This window comes from Protobothrops mucrosquamatus, unplaced genomic scaffold (genome assembly GCF_001527695.2).
Source record: "Protobothrops mucrosquamatus isolate PMUCROS unplaced genomic scaffold, P.Mucros_1.0 scaffold2711, whole genome shotgun sequence".
Taxonomy (NCBI): Eukaryota; Metazoa; Chordata; class Lepidosauria; order Squamata; family Viperidae; genus Protobothrops; species Protobothrops mucrosquamatus.
The window spans coordinates 203,408-218,510 of NW_015388756.1; the positions used below are offsets into that span (position 1 = coordinate 203,408).

A 15,103-nucleotide genomic window follows, 5' to 3' on the forward strand; every position below is an offset into this window, starting at 1 on the left:
GAGCTCGCGGGCCCGCCTCTCCTCCCCGGCAAGCCGAGGCAACTGAAGGCGGCAGGGGCGTCGACGCGACCAAGCCGAACAAAGCTTGCACATCAAACTGGGCGTGAGCTGCGGAGCCCCACGGGAAAGGGCCGTCTGAGCCGGGCATCATCCCCACGGAAAGCACGTGGGCTCTTCCAGGGCAGCAGATCTGACCGCTGCTAGTGCTTGCGCTGCTGTCTCTCTCTCTCTCTCGCTCTCTCGCTCTGCTGCTGCCGCCGCCGCTGCCGCCGCCGCTCTGAGCAGCGGCCAAACAAGCGCTTCAAGTTTGAAGGCTCTGATGCTCGAAAGCGAACTGGAGCCAGGCTTTGCCGTGCGGGGTCTCCACGGAGCAGACAGCGTGATCAGCCCCGATGGATGTCATGGTGGGCGTTTGGGTTTGCCTGGCAGCGGCCAGAACAGGTAAGAGCCGAGAAAAGGGTGGGGGAAAAATCTCCGCCCCGGCTTCGCACGCCTCGGAAATGGGGGGTGGCGGTGGGGAGGAGAGGCATGGGGGAAACCTTGCAAAGAGGCATTTTAGTCCCGGCGGGGGGAGGCTGCTCCGGGGGAAACATTGGAGTAGGAATCGGGGTCTTTAAGGCAAAGACAATAGGTAGCCGGGTACACGGTGGGGGAGGATCCGCTCACCTCCTTTCTTTTCTTTCGCTATGCCCTCGTTTCTCTCTCTCTCTCTCTCTCTCTCTCTCTCTCTCTCTCTCTCTCTCTCTCNCCCCCCCCCCCCCAATAAACTGCCGATGGCTTAGCGTGGCTTAGAAAAGTGGGGGCCCGGTAGTGCCGGGAGGGGGGAGGGATGGTGACAGCAAAGGGGGCGCCGAGAGCGGCCGAAGGATCGCGCGGAGTGGCTTCGAGGGGGGGGAGGGAGGGAGGACTCGGCGCACCGCCCCGGAGCCCCTCCGCGGTCTCGTCCTGGCGAGGCGGAACTCGGAAACTTTGCCTCGTAATGGCAGGGGCTCTCGGAGGACCGGGGCCAAACCCCACCCCCAGGCACGGAGCGGGATCAGGGAAGCCCCGCGCCGGGGACACGCAAGAAAGGGAGCCCGCGGGGAAAGGCGGAGCGTGCTGGGATGCAAACCCACTCGGATCTGCCACATGGCCCCTGCTCTCCGTCCCTCCCCCCCCCCTAAACCCGGACTCCGGGCTTTTCTTTCTTTTTTTTCCTTTTTCTTTCTTTCTTTCAATGACCCGAGTCTAAGAGGCACCAGGCCAGCGGCAGCCGAGGCTTGATCTGCCTCTCCCGCTCTCCCACTGTCGGCGGGGCCCGCAGGTGAAGATTACCTGTCAGTGGGCACAAATCACATCCTGGGGGGGGGGAGGGAGGATCAAAAGCCAGAGAGCGTTCCTCTCTACAGCCGGAACGTCAAGAGAAGGTTATGCCGGAGAAGAAGCAAAGTGCCAGTTTCTTTTGCGCGGGGCTGACGCTCTCTTTTATTGTCTTCGCTCAGCCCGCTACCCAAGCAGCTGTCTCGGCGTCCTTCCGACAGAAGAGAGGGCTGTTCCGGGAGGAGGGGAGATCTGTGGAGGAAGGGGAGGCGGGCGGGTGGGTGGGTGGGAGATCGCGCAGATAACAAGACCGGCTGGAGATCTGGGGGAATCGGATGCAGGGATGGCAACTCCGTTCACAGGGCCTTCCGCGGGAGTGCGGGTGGAGACTCACACCCGTCCCTCGAGGGAAACCTGGTGCTAACGCTTCAGGGAACGGCGTGGTTTGACAATACAGACGTGGGTAGCGCAAATCTGACTCTGGGTTTACAATATTTTCATCCCCTTAGCTTCGGTTGGGGGAGGGGCAGGAGGGAGATAGACTGCCAAGATGACTATCTTCCATTGGCTTTTCTTTTTCTTTTTCTTTTTCGCTCTCCCAAAAAGCCCATTGTTTCCTCCAAGAAAAAAGAAAGAAAGAAAGAATCTAAAGTTTAGGAACGCTTCTCCAGTTTTCTGGGTTTTTATTTTATTTTATTTTTTACAGAAGATGAAAAGGAATTTACAAACTTGGTGGGGAGAGGGGATACCCCTCATCCTTCACTTGACAGAGAGGAAAAAAAAAGCACATGAAAGAAGAAACAGAGGGGGGAAAAACCCCTCTTTGTTGCTTTTGGCCAAGTTGTTTTTAACCAAGACCAAAGGAATAAATTTCCTGAGCCGGAACATTTATTCCCCCAGTGTTACCCTCTGAAATATTTACTTGGTAGAGTTCTATAAGGCATAAAATCACTATATTCCTTCTTCTCTGTTCCTATCCCAACTGTCTTATTATGGATGAATTTCATTTTCCCCTGACTGTCTTCTATCTAGAAGGTGTGGCTGGGATTGTAAACAAATACATTAGAAAGAAAAGGAATCTCTGCTCGTGTAAACAACTGGCTGCTTTTTGGGGCAACAGGATGCAGTTCAAGTGAATGGGCGCACATGAGTTGCTATAGTTGTGTCTTTTTCAAATATTTGCAGCTTTCAGTAATTAAAAGACTCTGGTTTTAGTTTTTATGTTCTGGAGCAATATGGCTTTCACATGTGCAAATAAATAAGCCTGGAAAAAAAATATCAGAAAATATTTAACCAATACAAATGAGCTAAAAACCAACAACCTTGCTGCTTAGTGAAAATATGTGTGCTAGTGATGTGTTTGTCTTTTAAGTTTGTTTATATTTGTTTATTTTTCTTAAAAGGGTACTTAATTTAGCTTTAGGTGATTTTTGAGGGAAGTGTATTTACAGATTTCCTTCACACACTAGATTATTGCTTCTGAATCTACAGTGTAGCTCTATAGGCTCCAGTTCTTACTAAGCTGTGTTAAACGTAACTGTTTTTTACATCCTAGACCTAGAATAAAGCACTATTTAAGGAACAGGCTGGTACTCTTACCGAGGTATATTGCAGAGCACAAAATCTTCAGCAACTAATTTAGCACTTACATAGCAGAAATGTACCTTATATTTTACATCCCAAACTATAGAACTGGAGGAGCAATTATATTTTCTATTCCTCTATACTTAAGATTTCTATGGTCAAGTATTTATTATTCATATCTCCAATCACTGCACAGGAAAACTAGCTATGATCTTGGTGGCTCTCATTGCTTTTCAAATGAATCTAATGGCGTTGCTGTAGCTTACTTGCTTTTTATGGCGAGAAGTGATAGATTGCAAAACTGTTAAATATTAAAAAGTATTTAAGAAGCTGGACTCTGTAAGAAAAACTTTTTTGGGGGGGGTCAAAATTCAATTGTGGTTAAGTGGTCTGCAATTACTATTCATTTTAGTGAAATGAGCTAAAGGACACAATAGCAGTGCTTCACCTGGAATGAATTTGCATATCCTTTGATGAATAGGTCACCCCTTCAACTTGTTCCTGAGTTTTGCAGATTGGACCTAATTAGCAATCAGGTCCTAATTCTGAAGACTGAATGGAAAATGTTGCCTGGCTGGTATAGTTAGATGAAATATTTCTCATTCATAAAATTACTACCTAAGTTTGAATTGTTGGGCTTGAACCTTACAAGAGGAACTAAATTTGGAAAGAAGTTTCATCAAACTGTTCAGTAGTGTATTTTGCCAAAGAATAGTGAATTCTAGTGCATTTAAAGTGCGTTTATACTGAAATCTCTATTCACAAGTTTTATATGCTGTATTGGAAAACTGATCTATAGCTTTAAGACACAAAGGCGCGTATAAATTGAGTCAAAACCCTTTCATGACAGTCATGTTCCATGTCAACAAATGGTTGATAAAAGACATTAAAATAATGCATTTCTAAAGCATATACTACACAAATAGGTTATTTTCTGGCTTTGCTTCTTGCTGATATTGGGAACTACCTTGCTCGGTCTTAGGATAGCTTCTAAGGCTTTGGCCATGAATTAGTCAAAGTCTTTTCATTTTCTCTTTTTGCAAAATTAAATTAATCAGATTGCACTGAAGAAGAAAGAGAAAGTCAGGATGTGGACTCTTGGGGTCCTATAGCTGCAATTTTTAGAGCAAATCATTTTCCATTTAACTGCTCCTTTTGATTTATAAGAAGAAAAATGAGTTTAGTCATCTATTTATTCTACTGGATGCAGATGAAATAGCCATATATGTTTCTGCTTAAGATTTGATAAGAGGCTTTAAAGCTCCAAGAAAGAAAGAAGATGTGGCTGTACAACTGAAGCTGCGGTGTTAATGTTGATTAATTATTAATCAACACAATCATCTAGCGATTGATCTAGATGCTCTCCTAGGTCACTTCCAAACTTTATATTCTATGATTTTTATGATTACTTTAACCGCACTGCCCAAATTGTTTATTTGCACGCATGCGCGCGCACACACACGCACGCGCGCGCACACATACACACACACACACCATAGTATCAAAAGCCAGCAGAAGAGGAATGAGTACGAAAGAGTCCCAGAGTATTCATGGTCAGCCGAAGAGCTAAATCTTGGGTTGACTAAGGATGTTCCTTTTAATTGGAGAAAATCACAGGGTCTTGATAGCATTCCTATAATTTTGTAGACTTCACATAGTTCTTTTAAATGTTGCAATTTCCTTGATGCAGATTAAACTTTATGTAGGGAGATATATAGGCAACAGTTAAAGCAGTCTTCCCACTATAGTTAATTTGCATATTGAATGGTAATTACAAAACAGATCTTATGGAAACCTCCTGAGATTTCTTTTTAAATGGTTGGAATTATCTTCCCTCGCTATTTCCCACTATGTCCCTTACAACATATTTCCTCAGATTTTGCAAAAGAGGAAATTGTCCTCTTTTACTGTTAATTCTACGGAAAGGTAGCTTCATTGACGGACAGAAGAAAATGAAGTTACCTAGAGATTTTTAGCAGTGGATACCACAATTGGGAGACTGTGACTGGAGTTACATTTAAAGATCTTACCATGTTGGTATCCTAAACATAGATATATAGCACAGAATTGGTGATTTTGAATGCTGCCAATTCAGTACTCTCTATGGCAGGGATGTCAAACTGCCGGCCCATGGGCTGGTTGCAACAGGTGGATGCCACGCCCACCCCAGCTCTAGCAATGTGAAAAAAGTCACGATACGTCGTGACACATCACACGAGGCAGCGAGTTTGACACCCGTACTCTATGGGGAGGATGGCTGCAGTTCCATCATGCTTTCATTTATTTTCTTGGTGAAGTATTGAGCTAAACATTTACCTAGACCCCTCATTATACTCTAGATCAGGGCTTTTCAACAGGTGGTACTTTGACACCTGGCAGGTGGTATGCGATCATCCTAGAGAAGTGGTAGCGGGGGGGGGGGAAGAGAATGAGCTGAAGCAGCTGCAGCGCTGCACAAGCCTTGAGGGAGAGACAGCTGGAGCTACAGGGCTGTAGAGGCTCGGCAGAGGCCCCAGGATCTGCGCGAGCAGCTACAAGCTGATTGGCGCTTCTGCAGGGCTCAGCGCCGGGCTCCAGCTGATTGGCACTTCCAAAAGCAGCGCGGAGCAGGAGGTGCATGGAAAAGGGGGGGGAGAGGAAAACATGAAAAGAGGAGGTTTTTGTGGGAAAGGGCCAGTGAGGGAGACGCGGCGATAAGTGCCCAGCGTCCTTGCTGACTTCTCAGAAAGAAAAGGCTAGCCCAGGCTGACCGGGTACTGATTTACAACCTTGTAGCTACCATAAAAGCCAGAATGTGCTCAGTCTTAGATCCACGGGGCAGCCCTGGAACCAGCGACGGGCCACCTCACTGCCTCAGCCCCGCCCCCACCCTGTCCCCTGAGTGTGCGCATAGGAGGCTGCAGTGAGCATGCAGGGCCCAGCATCCCTGGGGGCCACATTCTAAGCGCTTTATAGGTTTATTTTTTAAAGCTGCTCAAGGCTTCTGGCAGGGTTCCCATTTTGACCCCTCCCCCTGTTGTTGCCTCTGTGCCTGAAGGATCTCTGTGTGACTCTCAGCTCACCTCTCCCAGACCCATGCACGTGTTTGTGTGTGTGTGTGTGTTGCTGCCCTTTCGCCATCCCTTTGCCCCCTCCTCCTGGCCTATCCGGGTGGTCTCCCATCCTATTGTGAAGGATGCTTTGGCTACAAAGCCGGGTCTCCTCACATGGAGAAGGAGTGGGCCTCCCTTTGACCCAAGCACTTTGTCCTCCTGCACTCACCATGATCAACCTGGCCAAGGAGAGTCAGCCCAGCAGCAACCTCGAGGAGGAGGTAAGCACAGCTGGGTACCTCCTCAGGGAAGTGGGGCTGGAATTGGTTGAGCTGCAGGGTCCTGGTCCAGGAGCTTGAGGGTTGGGCTGGACACTTGCCCTCCACTCTGGGGCTCCTGGCAGCCTGTGCCACCTCTGGGAGTCCCCCGCACAGCCCAAGAGGGACAGTGAGGCTCCTCCAGTGGGCCATGCCCTGGTGCTCACCCCAGTCCCACTCCCCTCCACTGGAGACCTCTGGATTCTCCCACAGCCCCCCCAATCCCCACACAGGTGCCCTCCAACCTGAGAGACATTGATCTGGCCACGCCCCCCCCCAGCCATTGACTTTGCTTGTCAAAAGGTTGTGAAAGGGGATCACATGACCCTGGGACACTGTGACCGTCATAAGTATGAATCAGTTGCCAAGCATCCGAATGTAAATCACATGACCCTGGGGATGCTGCAATGGTCATAAGTGTGAAAAATGGTCATAAGTCACATTTTTCAGTGCCATTGTAACTTTGAACGGTCTCTAAGCGAACTGTTGTAAGTTGAGGACTACTTTTACTTTATCACTTTATTACTTTATCACTTTATCACTTTTTTCCTCTTTTTTTTGTTCATCAAGTTTTTGACACCTAGTTAGGCAACTGGTGATACTCGAATATTGCCATATCTTAAAAGTGGTACAATCGGTTGAAAGGTTGAAAAGCCCTGCTCTAGATAGTAGACTTTTCCTACACATGAAAATCTACTTGGCTCAGAATTGTTCTTGCCAAGATGTGCTTAATTCTGCAGCCAGAGATTTTGCTGGGTAATGCAACTCCATTCATATAATTTAACCTCTTTACAGCTTTAAAGGCCTATTTTCCATATTGCGGTCTCTTTTACAACATACAGTTAAGTTCTAGAATTTTCTTAGCCCTAGGGAGAAGGCCACGGCAAGCTGTTTCTGAAAAAATATTGCTAAGAAAAGCCGTATGGACTTGTTCATGCAATCAGCAGGGATCAAGACTGACTAAAAGGCATTGAAGGGAAGAAAGGAAAGAAGGAAGGAAGATCTAAAGACATTTTCTCCCTGGTCCTGCCACTTTTTATAGGAATATAACATAACATAAAACATAACATAACACAACACAACACAACACAACAACACAACACAACACAACACAACACAACACAACAATATAACAAACAATACAATACAATACAATACAATACAATACAACTGTGCTATATCTGGTCTTTATTTTAGCATACATCCAGGTATTCTAAAAAAAACCCCACCCCTCTCTTATTTCTTTCTGCTTGGAGCATTTGGGCAGAGTGGACACATTCCAGTTCCTTTCTATTAACCAGTAGATTTTGGATGCTCTTAAAGGAGAACAAATTATTAGACATTTTATTATGAAATTTAGCGGCACGGAGAAGAGCAGTTTGCATTTTCCATGTGGCCTTGGATCAGCTTTTTCTTCGATCTATGAATGATATCAGCAAGAGAAGGTCTATGGAGCTTCTCAGTCATCCAGGTCATGGTTATCTCAAAGGTACTTTTTCAAAAGGCAATTGGACTTTGTTTTTTTCCCATAAGGAAGAAGAAGAAGACATTTCTCTTCTCGACCAAGAAGCTTTTGGATGAGAAGCGAAATGCCTTCTTCTTCCTCAAAGAAGAAATAGCCCAGTCGCCTTTTGAAAAAGCTCCTTTGAGAGAAGTCTTTAACATTTCCTCCTGAACAGATCTTGAGGCACCTGCCCTTTAGAGATGGTGATTTTACCCCATAAGGTAGATATACAGAAATTCCATAAACCTCTTCAGTGGTTAATAAATAGCAGAAAATGTGAATTTTCCAAAATGGGATCTATATTTTATAGCTTTAATCTATTAAATCTTATCTCTCTCTCCCCCCCCCGAAAACCTGTAAAGTGCGTGCTCTTCACAATTTTCTTTCTTTGTTGGGTGATAAATCCACATATATTATGAAACTGTAATAGCTGAATGCATGTCAATGTTTCTTGAATAAAATCACTTGGAAACTTCAGGGGGAAAAAGCTGAATGTTTTTAGAATACACCAATAAATATATCACAAACATCTTGTTTGTGTAAACTTTCTTGTACCTATTGATCTATTTCAGAATGCCAAACTGTGGTCCTTAAGACTCCTCGTAGGATGGCTGAAAACTAATGGAAATGGCATAATTGCCTGCCATTCTGAAGCAGACAAAAAAACTAGACACGTCCAAACCTTCCAAACCCTGCCCATTTTAATAATAAAATTGTATACATTTGTGTACTATTTTATTGCTGTTTATAATAGTTTTTATTATGTTTATATATAGCATATGTTTTTATGTCTATCTGCATACCTGAGTCGATCTATGAAGGAGATGGACAGTTTTTAAATATGATTGATAAATACATAAGTGAATAGTTCCATTCACACTGCAACCTCTCAGCCTCCCAAGGAGTCTTCTATATTAGGGGTCCCCAACCCCCCGGTCCGTGGACCAGTATCAGGACGTGGCATACCAGCAACTGGTCTGCACAAACAAGCAAAGTCTCATCCGCGGGATTCAGGCAGCACACAAAACCACGCACCCTCCGGTCGGCGGAAAAACTTCTCTCCACAGAACTGGTCCCTGGTGCCCAAAAGGTTGGGGACCTTTGTTCTATATGATCTTTGAACCCCAACTCACCTCCTTCTGACCTATGACCTTACTAAGATGTTTACTCACAGCAAAGTAATTTTTTGACACTATACACTATCTTTTTTCTTTCTTAAGTAGTCAGCCTGTACAACGCTTCATATTTGAGTAATAAATAAATAAATAAATAAATAAATAAATGTCCTTAAGGAGCTCAAATGGAGCGTTTGTAGCTACAGAGCGCACTAATGCAATCTCAGGAAAAAAGATGCAGCTGTTTTCAAGGGTAACAAATAGACGCTGCATTGGCACTGCTCTGCATTTTGAAAGACCTTTTCTGAATTATTACTGAAATTTTGTAGCTGTGTAAACAGATGTAAGACATCTTTCATGCTGCTCCAAGAACATAAACACCCACTGTTTTATTTTAACTTCGGAGGAATATTTTTGCTTCAATGCTAAAATAATATTAACCACATATCCTATAATTAGGACAACTCAGGCAAGTTTCACAGATGATAGACTATAGCTCACAAATAGAGGCAGAAATGTGAATTGCGTGATCACGGAAAAGCTAAATCATAATTTAGTGTAGCGTGAATGTATAGCAATGAGTCTTCTGAATGCTACTCACTCATGGAAGAAAAAAGGAAATTGGTAGTTTCTGCTTTTCATTTACTGAAGTTTGTCATGTTGTTTAGACTTGGAATTATAGATAATCATAACTGATTTTATATTAATTTACACTTTACACTCAAATCATTCTTATTTTACATCAGGCTCAGTTTTCCATCCCAGACAACACAAAAACCTGTACTAAAACAAAACTTCAGAATTCTTTTTTCTTCCCAGGAGAAGGAAGAGACGTGAATATAAAAATCTGAGGTTCCTTCATATCAAACTAAATCTGTTTGGGCAGATTAATGTATTAATCACACTTATAACTTGCCCAGGGCCAGCTCTATACAATTTGGCACCCTAAGCAAAGTCATATACTGGCACTCCCTATAGTTCAGCTCATCTTCTGATTTTGTTAGGAATTTCAAAATGTGTCTTCCTTCCTTCCTTCCTTCCTTCCTTCCTTCCTTCCTTCCTTCCTTCCTTCCTTCCTTCCTTCCTTCCTTCCTTCCTTCCTTTCTTTCTCTAGTTTTACACATATGATTTCAAGCTCCAGATTTCAACCTCTTATTTCTGTCCTCAAACAGGATGAGGGTGAAGGAGAGAGAGAACTGGGATGTGAGAGGGTACTTGCCAAGCAGAATTTCTTGCCCGCATCTTGAAATGTTCCATCTATTCATTATAAATCCATGGAGACTCTACTTGGCCTTGCCTAGAGCCAGCCCTGGATTTGTTAACCAAAGTTTTTCAGGGGTTAAAATCAGATTGACATATCAAGCTAAGCCATTTGCCTCTGAATGGCAATCTCAGTCTCTTTTATGTTCTTAATAAAATTTTAGAAAGAGAGGGAAAGAGAATATTTGCTTTTTTAAAAATTAAAAGGTAGAATAAGTCTCGGTGACCGAAAGCAGAGAATATTTTTATTCGAACTTTTTATTTTTTAAAAGTTCAAGCAGTCCAACTTTAAGAAGTTAAATGAATGTGACTCTTGCTTCCTGGTTCTTTTTCTATTCAAAGTCATTATATAGGAGTAAAGAAAGCTTATTCCTTAGTTTTGCTGCTTGTTTTCTACAGATGCTCTCAGTTCAAATTATTTTTAAGCCACAAAGCATGTGGGTGAAGCTTTCCTATGTAGCGGATTGTGGGGTGTACATAATTTGCAGGGAAGTGATATTTTGACACGTTGAGTACAGCATATAGTAAACCCTAAATTTAAGGAGATTGAGGGAAGAGTGGCTGTTAAGGCTGTCTGTTAAATGGCAAATGGAATTTATTTTTGAACCCCCAAAACCCTTGTACAGCAAAGAAATCACCCCCTCCATCCAGCAGTATTCCTTACATACTGGCCCAATGCTTCATTTTGAGTCCCAAAGACCTACCACAGTTCTTCATTCTTAAAGTGGATGATGAGATGTCACAGGCAGTTGTTATAGTAGACATAAACCATAGAGATGATTAAGACAAATTAATATTGCAAGCCTGACCCACGTGGTAAGCGTGGAATTATGGATCAATTGTCAATTCTGAGGTAATGGAAGAGGACCTTGAAGTATAGCAAGGATATGTATGAGTAAATCTGCCTTCCTACCTAAGCATTTTGTTTAATTACTGCAAGCAAGGGAGTGTGAACCTTGGAAAATTGGTTTCAATGACTAAACCATGACTTGATCAACGTATGATATAAGCACAATGACTGAAACCCCATTCCTTGTTTAATTGCTCTGTTTATACCTCCTAAATACCGTTCTGTATAGTAGATAGAGAAATAGAAATAATATTTTCTGAAAAATTATTACTGAAAAAAGGAAGTCCCAATATAATCATGAACATTCAGGCTACTTTTAAATACAGCAGACAAATCTGAAGTATGTTAAACTGAGGCCCATTAAATTGAGGGATCAATTCAGGAATGGAATCGATTAATTCAGGAATCTTGTGTAATTTAATGTGGATTACTGAGGAGTAATCTTTGAGGAATATTGCTACTGGGGGCTGCACAGCGTAACAGGAGGGGGCACATGGTTTAAGTGTCTTTTAGGGTTAATTTTGTTTTTGAGATTTATCAGGCATTTAGGCTTAATATAAACTTCTACCCTTATTCATTGGACTGAGGGCTTACTTTTGAATTACATTGTTTACATTAAATGTTTTAAGACACTTGCCTAGTCAAAAAACAAAGAAAAGAAAAAAACCAGTTGGAGACAGTCATCATGATTTATTTTGCAAGGAATAAAAGTCCACTTGCAAACCTGATTTTATCAGAAATGACAAAGGTATTGACATGGGTGTTCCTAGGAAGGAGATAAAAATGTGTCAAACAGTGAGCACAGCCCTGTGATAAAAGCCTGGTTGCTTTTGTACATCCATGCAATATTGAACATATGTATAAAACGGGCAGGTTTGGATTGTGAAGCTGCCATCTTTCAGATTTAGACAATACTTCCCTTCCATCCCCCGTGAATGCTCTGTCTGCTGGCTTGTTTTTGTCTCAGGAAGACAGTTGCAGTATTAGAAATTAGAGGCTCAGAATTGCATGAACAAAGTAACATTCTTGAGGAGACAACTTATTTGTGGCAGTTGAGCCTATGTGCTAGGGCATGTGAGGATCTTGCTGGTGAACAGGTGAGCGGTGTCAGTTTTGACAATAGAGACTGCCTGCTGGACTGTGAAATGTTTGGAATTCTTGTTGTGGTGCAGATGTTGCAGCCCTTAGGCAGCTCACAGTTGTTTCTTTAAGCAACTGGGGGCTGGCAAGTCTTTTTTGTGCAGAGTCAGTATAAAACCATTGTGCGTGCATGCTTTGCATTTGTTTAGAAGTCATTTCCATGCAAAGTTGCCTCAAGGTAAATGGGCCTTTACCTAACAGAGCCTTTTTATAACAATATTGGGCTGACAACCTGGAAACCTGGAACCTACAAAATACAAGGTTGGCTCTGTGTCAGGAGCTTAGTACCAGCTAGTGGAAATCCAAAAGCTTAGCTTTTCAAGTTTCTCAGGGGAGAAATTATCCTGCCTGTGTGCTCCCAACAATTCCAAATGTAAACCATCTTTCCTTCTAGTGGAAACTCTAAATGCACCCAAAGTACATTCTAAATCGCATTCCAAAACCTAGAAGAAGCCTGTTAAAGAAAAAGTGTGGCTTATAATCTGACACTTGCTTACCATGCAACCATAAGGCACACATTGCTTGGCCCAAGAAATCACAATTTTTTTCATCCACTGTGTCTTACTTTTTATCTCTCTGGTACTTAAAGACTTATTCATTTGCAGGTCTTGTATATCATGCCATGATGCTGCGTTAATGATGATAATGTATTGTGCATTGTGGGTCTCAGTTAAGACGGTGCAACATTTTGTGGTTCCTGCCCTCTAGAATATCTAACTCCTTGAGGTGAGATAGGCTCCCACTCTCTTGACATTTCATAAGAGCCTTAAGACCTGGTTCTGCCAGACGGCTTGGAAAACCCAAAGAGGGAACTTCATACTGGAAGTGGTTGATTAATTCAACCCTCCCCCAATCCCCTATATGTCAGGCTCCTCTCTTTGCCATTTTGTGTCCAGATTTTATTTTATTAATTTTTTTATCTGTTGTGCTGTTTAAGATGGATGACTTTTAATGTTTTTCAATGTTTCCTATGTTGTAAGCCACCAAGAGTTGGTGGATATGAGATAGGTGGCAAATAAATTTTATAAATAAAGGTTAGAATGCAGTATGGCAGGATAACTCTACCCAGCAGCAGTTCAGTCCTGACCGGCTCAAGGTTGACTCAGCCTTCCATCCTTCTGAGGTCAGTAAAATGAGGACCCAGATTGTTGGGGGCAATATGCTGACTCTGTGAACTGCTTAGAGAGGGCTGTACAGCACTGTGAAACGGTATATAAGTCTAAGTGCTAAGCGCTATATACTGTAAGATGGGTGGCAAATAAATTTTATAAATAAATAAATGAATACATTTTATAAATAAATAATTTTTTTGTTACTTATAGAACAAAATTTGAATACCTCAGTGTACATGATTGTATGGTATCTTTAGCTATTGCACTTAAGCTAAAATGCATCTTTTGTCTCCTAGTTGTTGGCCTTGGAATGGACCCTAGCTTACAGATTGATATTATCAAAGAATTGGATCTTGTCAACATGACTATCGGAGTTACACAGGTGTCTGGACTACATAACACCAGCAAAGCATTTCTCTTTCAAGGTAAAGCAAATACTTATCTAATGTTTAACAGTGAATAATACAACCTCTTCATTCATATACAACTCTTGCTTTTCTTTCTTCTCTTTTTATTTATTTTACTTTATTTTTCCATTGGAGATTTTTAGTATCATGGGTCTCATGGGTCTCCACATGGGAACAAAGGGGGTAAGATGTCATCAGGCAAATGCATATATGCATACGTGTGTGTGTGAAATTATGGGGCAAGTATGTCACTGTGGGACATGCACAATAGTGCCATTATATAAGTATCATCTTTTTGACATCCTTGTGGTTTTCTTTTGGATGTTGAGAGCCATATATGAATCAGCTAAAAGGTTGCTGCATTCAATAACTTTATTTAAAAATCTTGTTTACCCAGTGCTTTTTTTCTAAAAAAAAAAAAAAAAGGTGCCGGAACTCACACATGTCATACAACCCGCCTTGCCTACCCTACAAGGTTCCATCCCAAAAAGGTGCCGGAACTCTGTTCTGGGCGTTCTATGAGAAAAAAAAGCCCCGTGTTTACCTTTACTTTTACCTTTTTATGGTTTTATTATGTTTTTAACATAGGTAAATCACATAGTGTCTCTCCATCTTGAGAAAGGGATACATTCCTTAAATGCATAAATAAGATTTTTAAACAAAGTTATTGAATGCAGCAATCTCTTTGTCAACTGATTCATAACTACAGGTTTCTTAGTACATTAATATAGACACTGATGGCTCCATAGGTATTTTCCCAGATTTAGAAAAGAACCAGGTTTTTACTAGCTTCTGGGATGGCAACAGAGAAGAGGCCATCTTTGTTGGAGGAATGGTGGTGGTGTGAGGGACTGTTCCATAGGAGAGCTATACAACAAAGAATACCTGCTATTACCTACATCCCCATCCCACACCATAATTTCTATCCTAACTAGGAGCTTTAGTAAATTCTCCCTGGCTATAGGAGTGGACAGACAGAAACCATATAAGAAATGTGATCTCTGAAATACCCAGGTCCTGACCTATTTGTGCTTGCAAACTTACCAATAACCAATGCAGAACCAGCAAAAGTGTGTACTGTTGCAGTATCATGATGGGTCAATAAATTTGCGGGTCATTGTATTGTGGACCAGATAAGGTTTCAGAATAGTCCTCAGTGCTAGAAGTCTTGTTAAAGCCAATTCCATTAATTCACCCAACAGATGATAATGTCTGAGTGACTGTTCTCAGAGTAAGACTACATTAGACGCACTAGCTAAAATGGGCAAAGGCCCCCCTGACCATAATTTTATGTCTTTTTCAAGCCATGAGTCTAGGAGTCTTCCCCTCTCCAACTATAAACCTGTTATTTGAACTTGGTATTGTCTTGGAATGAATAGGCTTCTCATCTAATAGTCATTCTATCTTGTCTGTGTTGTGTTTAACTCTTTTTTCCATCTAGACTCTGACAGCTTTTAGGCACCAAGTCAGTCTTTCTATTATA

General features: G+C 42.4%; 1 protein-coding gene across 1 annotated transcript in view; it reads left to right on the top strand.

Moving 5' to 3' along the window:
• Positions 1-319: 319 nt before the first annotated feature.
• The window catches only part of LOC107296259 (protein kinase C-binding protein NELL1-like), a gene marked incomplete at its 3' end in the record, with an annotated part of 376,505 nt that continues 361,721 nt past the window's right edge, over positions 320-15,103 (top strand). The window contains exons 1-2 of the mRNA XM_015825608.1: positions 320-441; positions 13,424-13,638. Coding sequence (XP_015681094.1) covers positions 320-441; positions 13,424-13,638 — 337 coding nt within the window. The remainder of the gene's footprint in view (positions 442-13,423; positions 13,639-15,103) is intronic.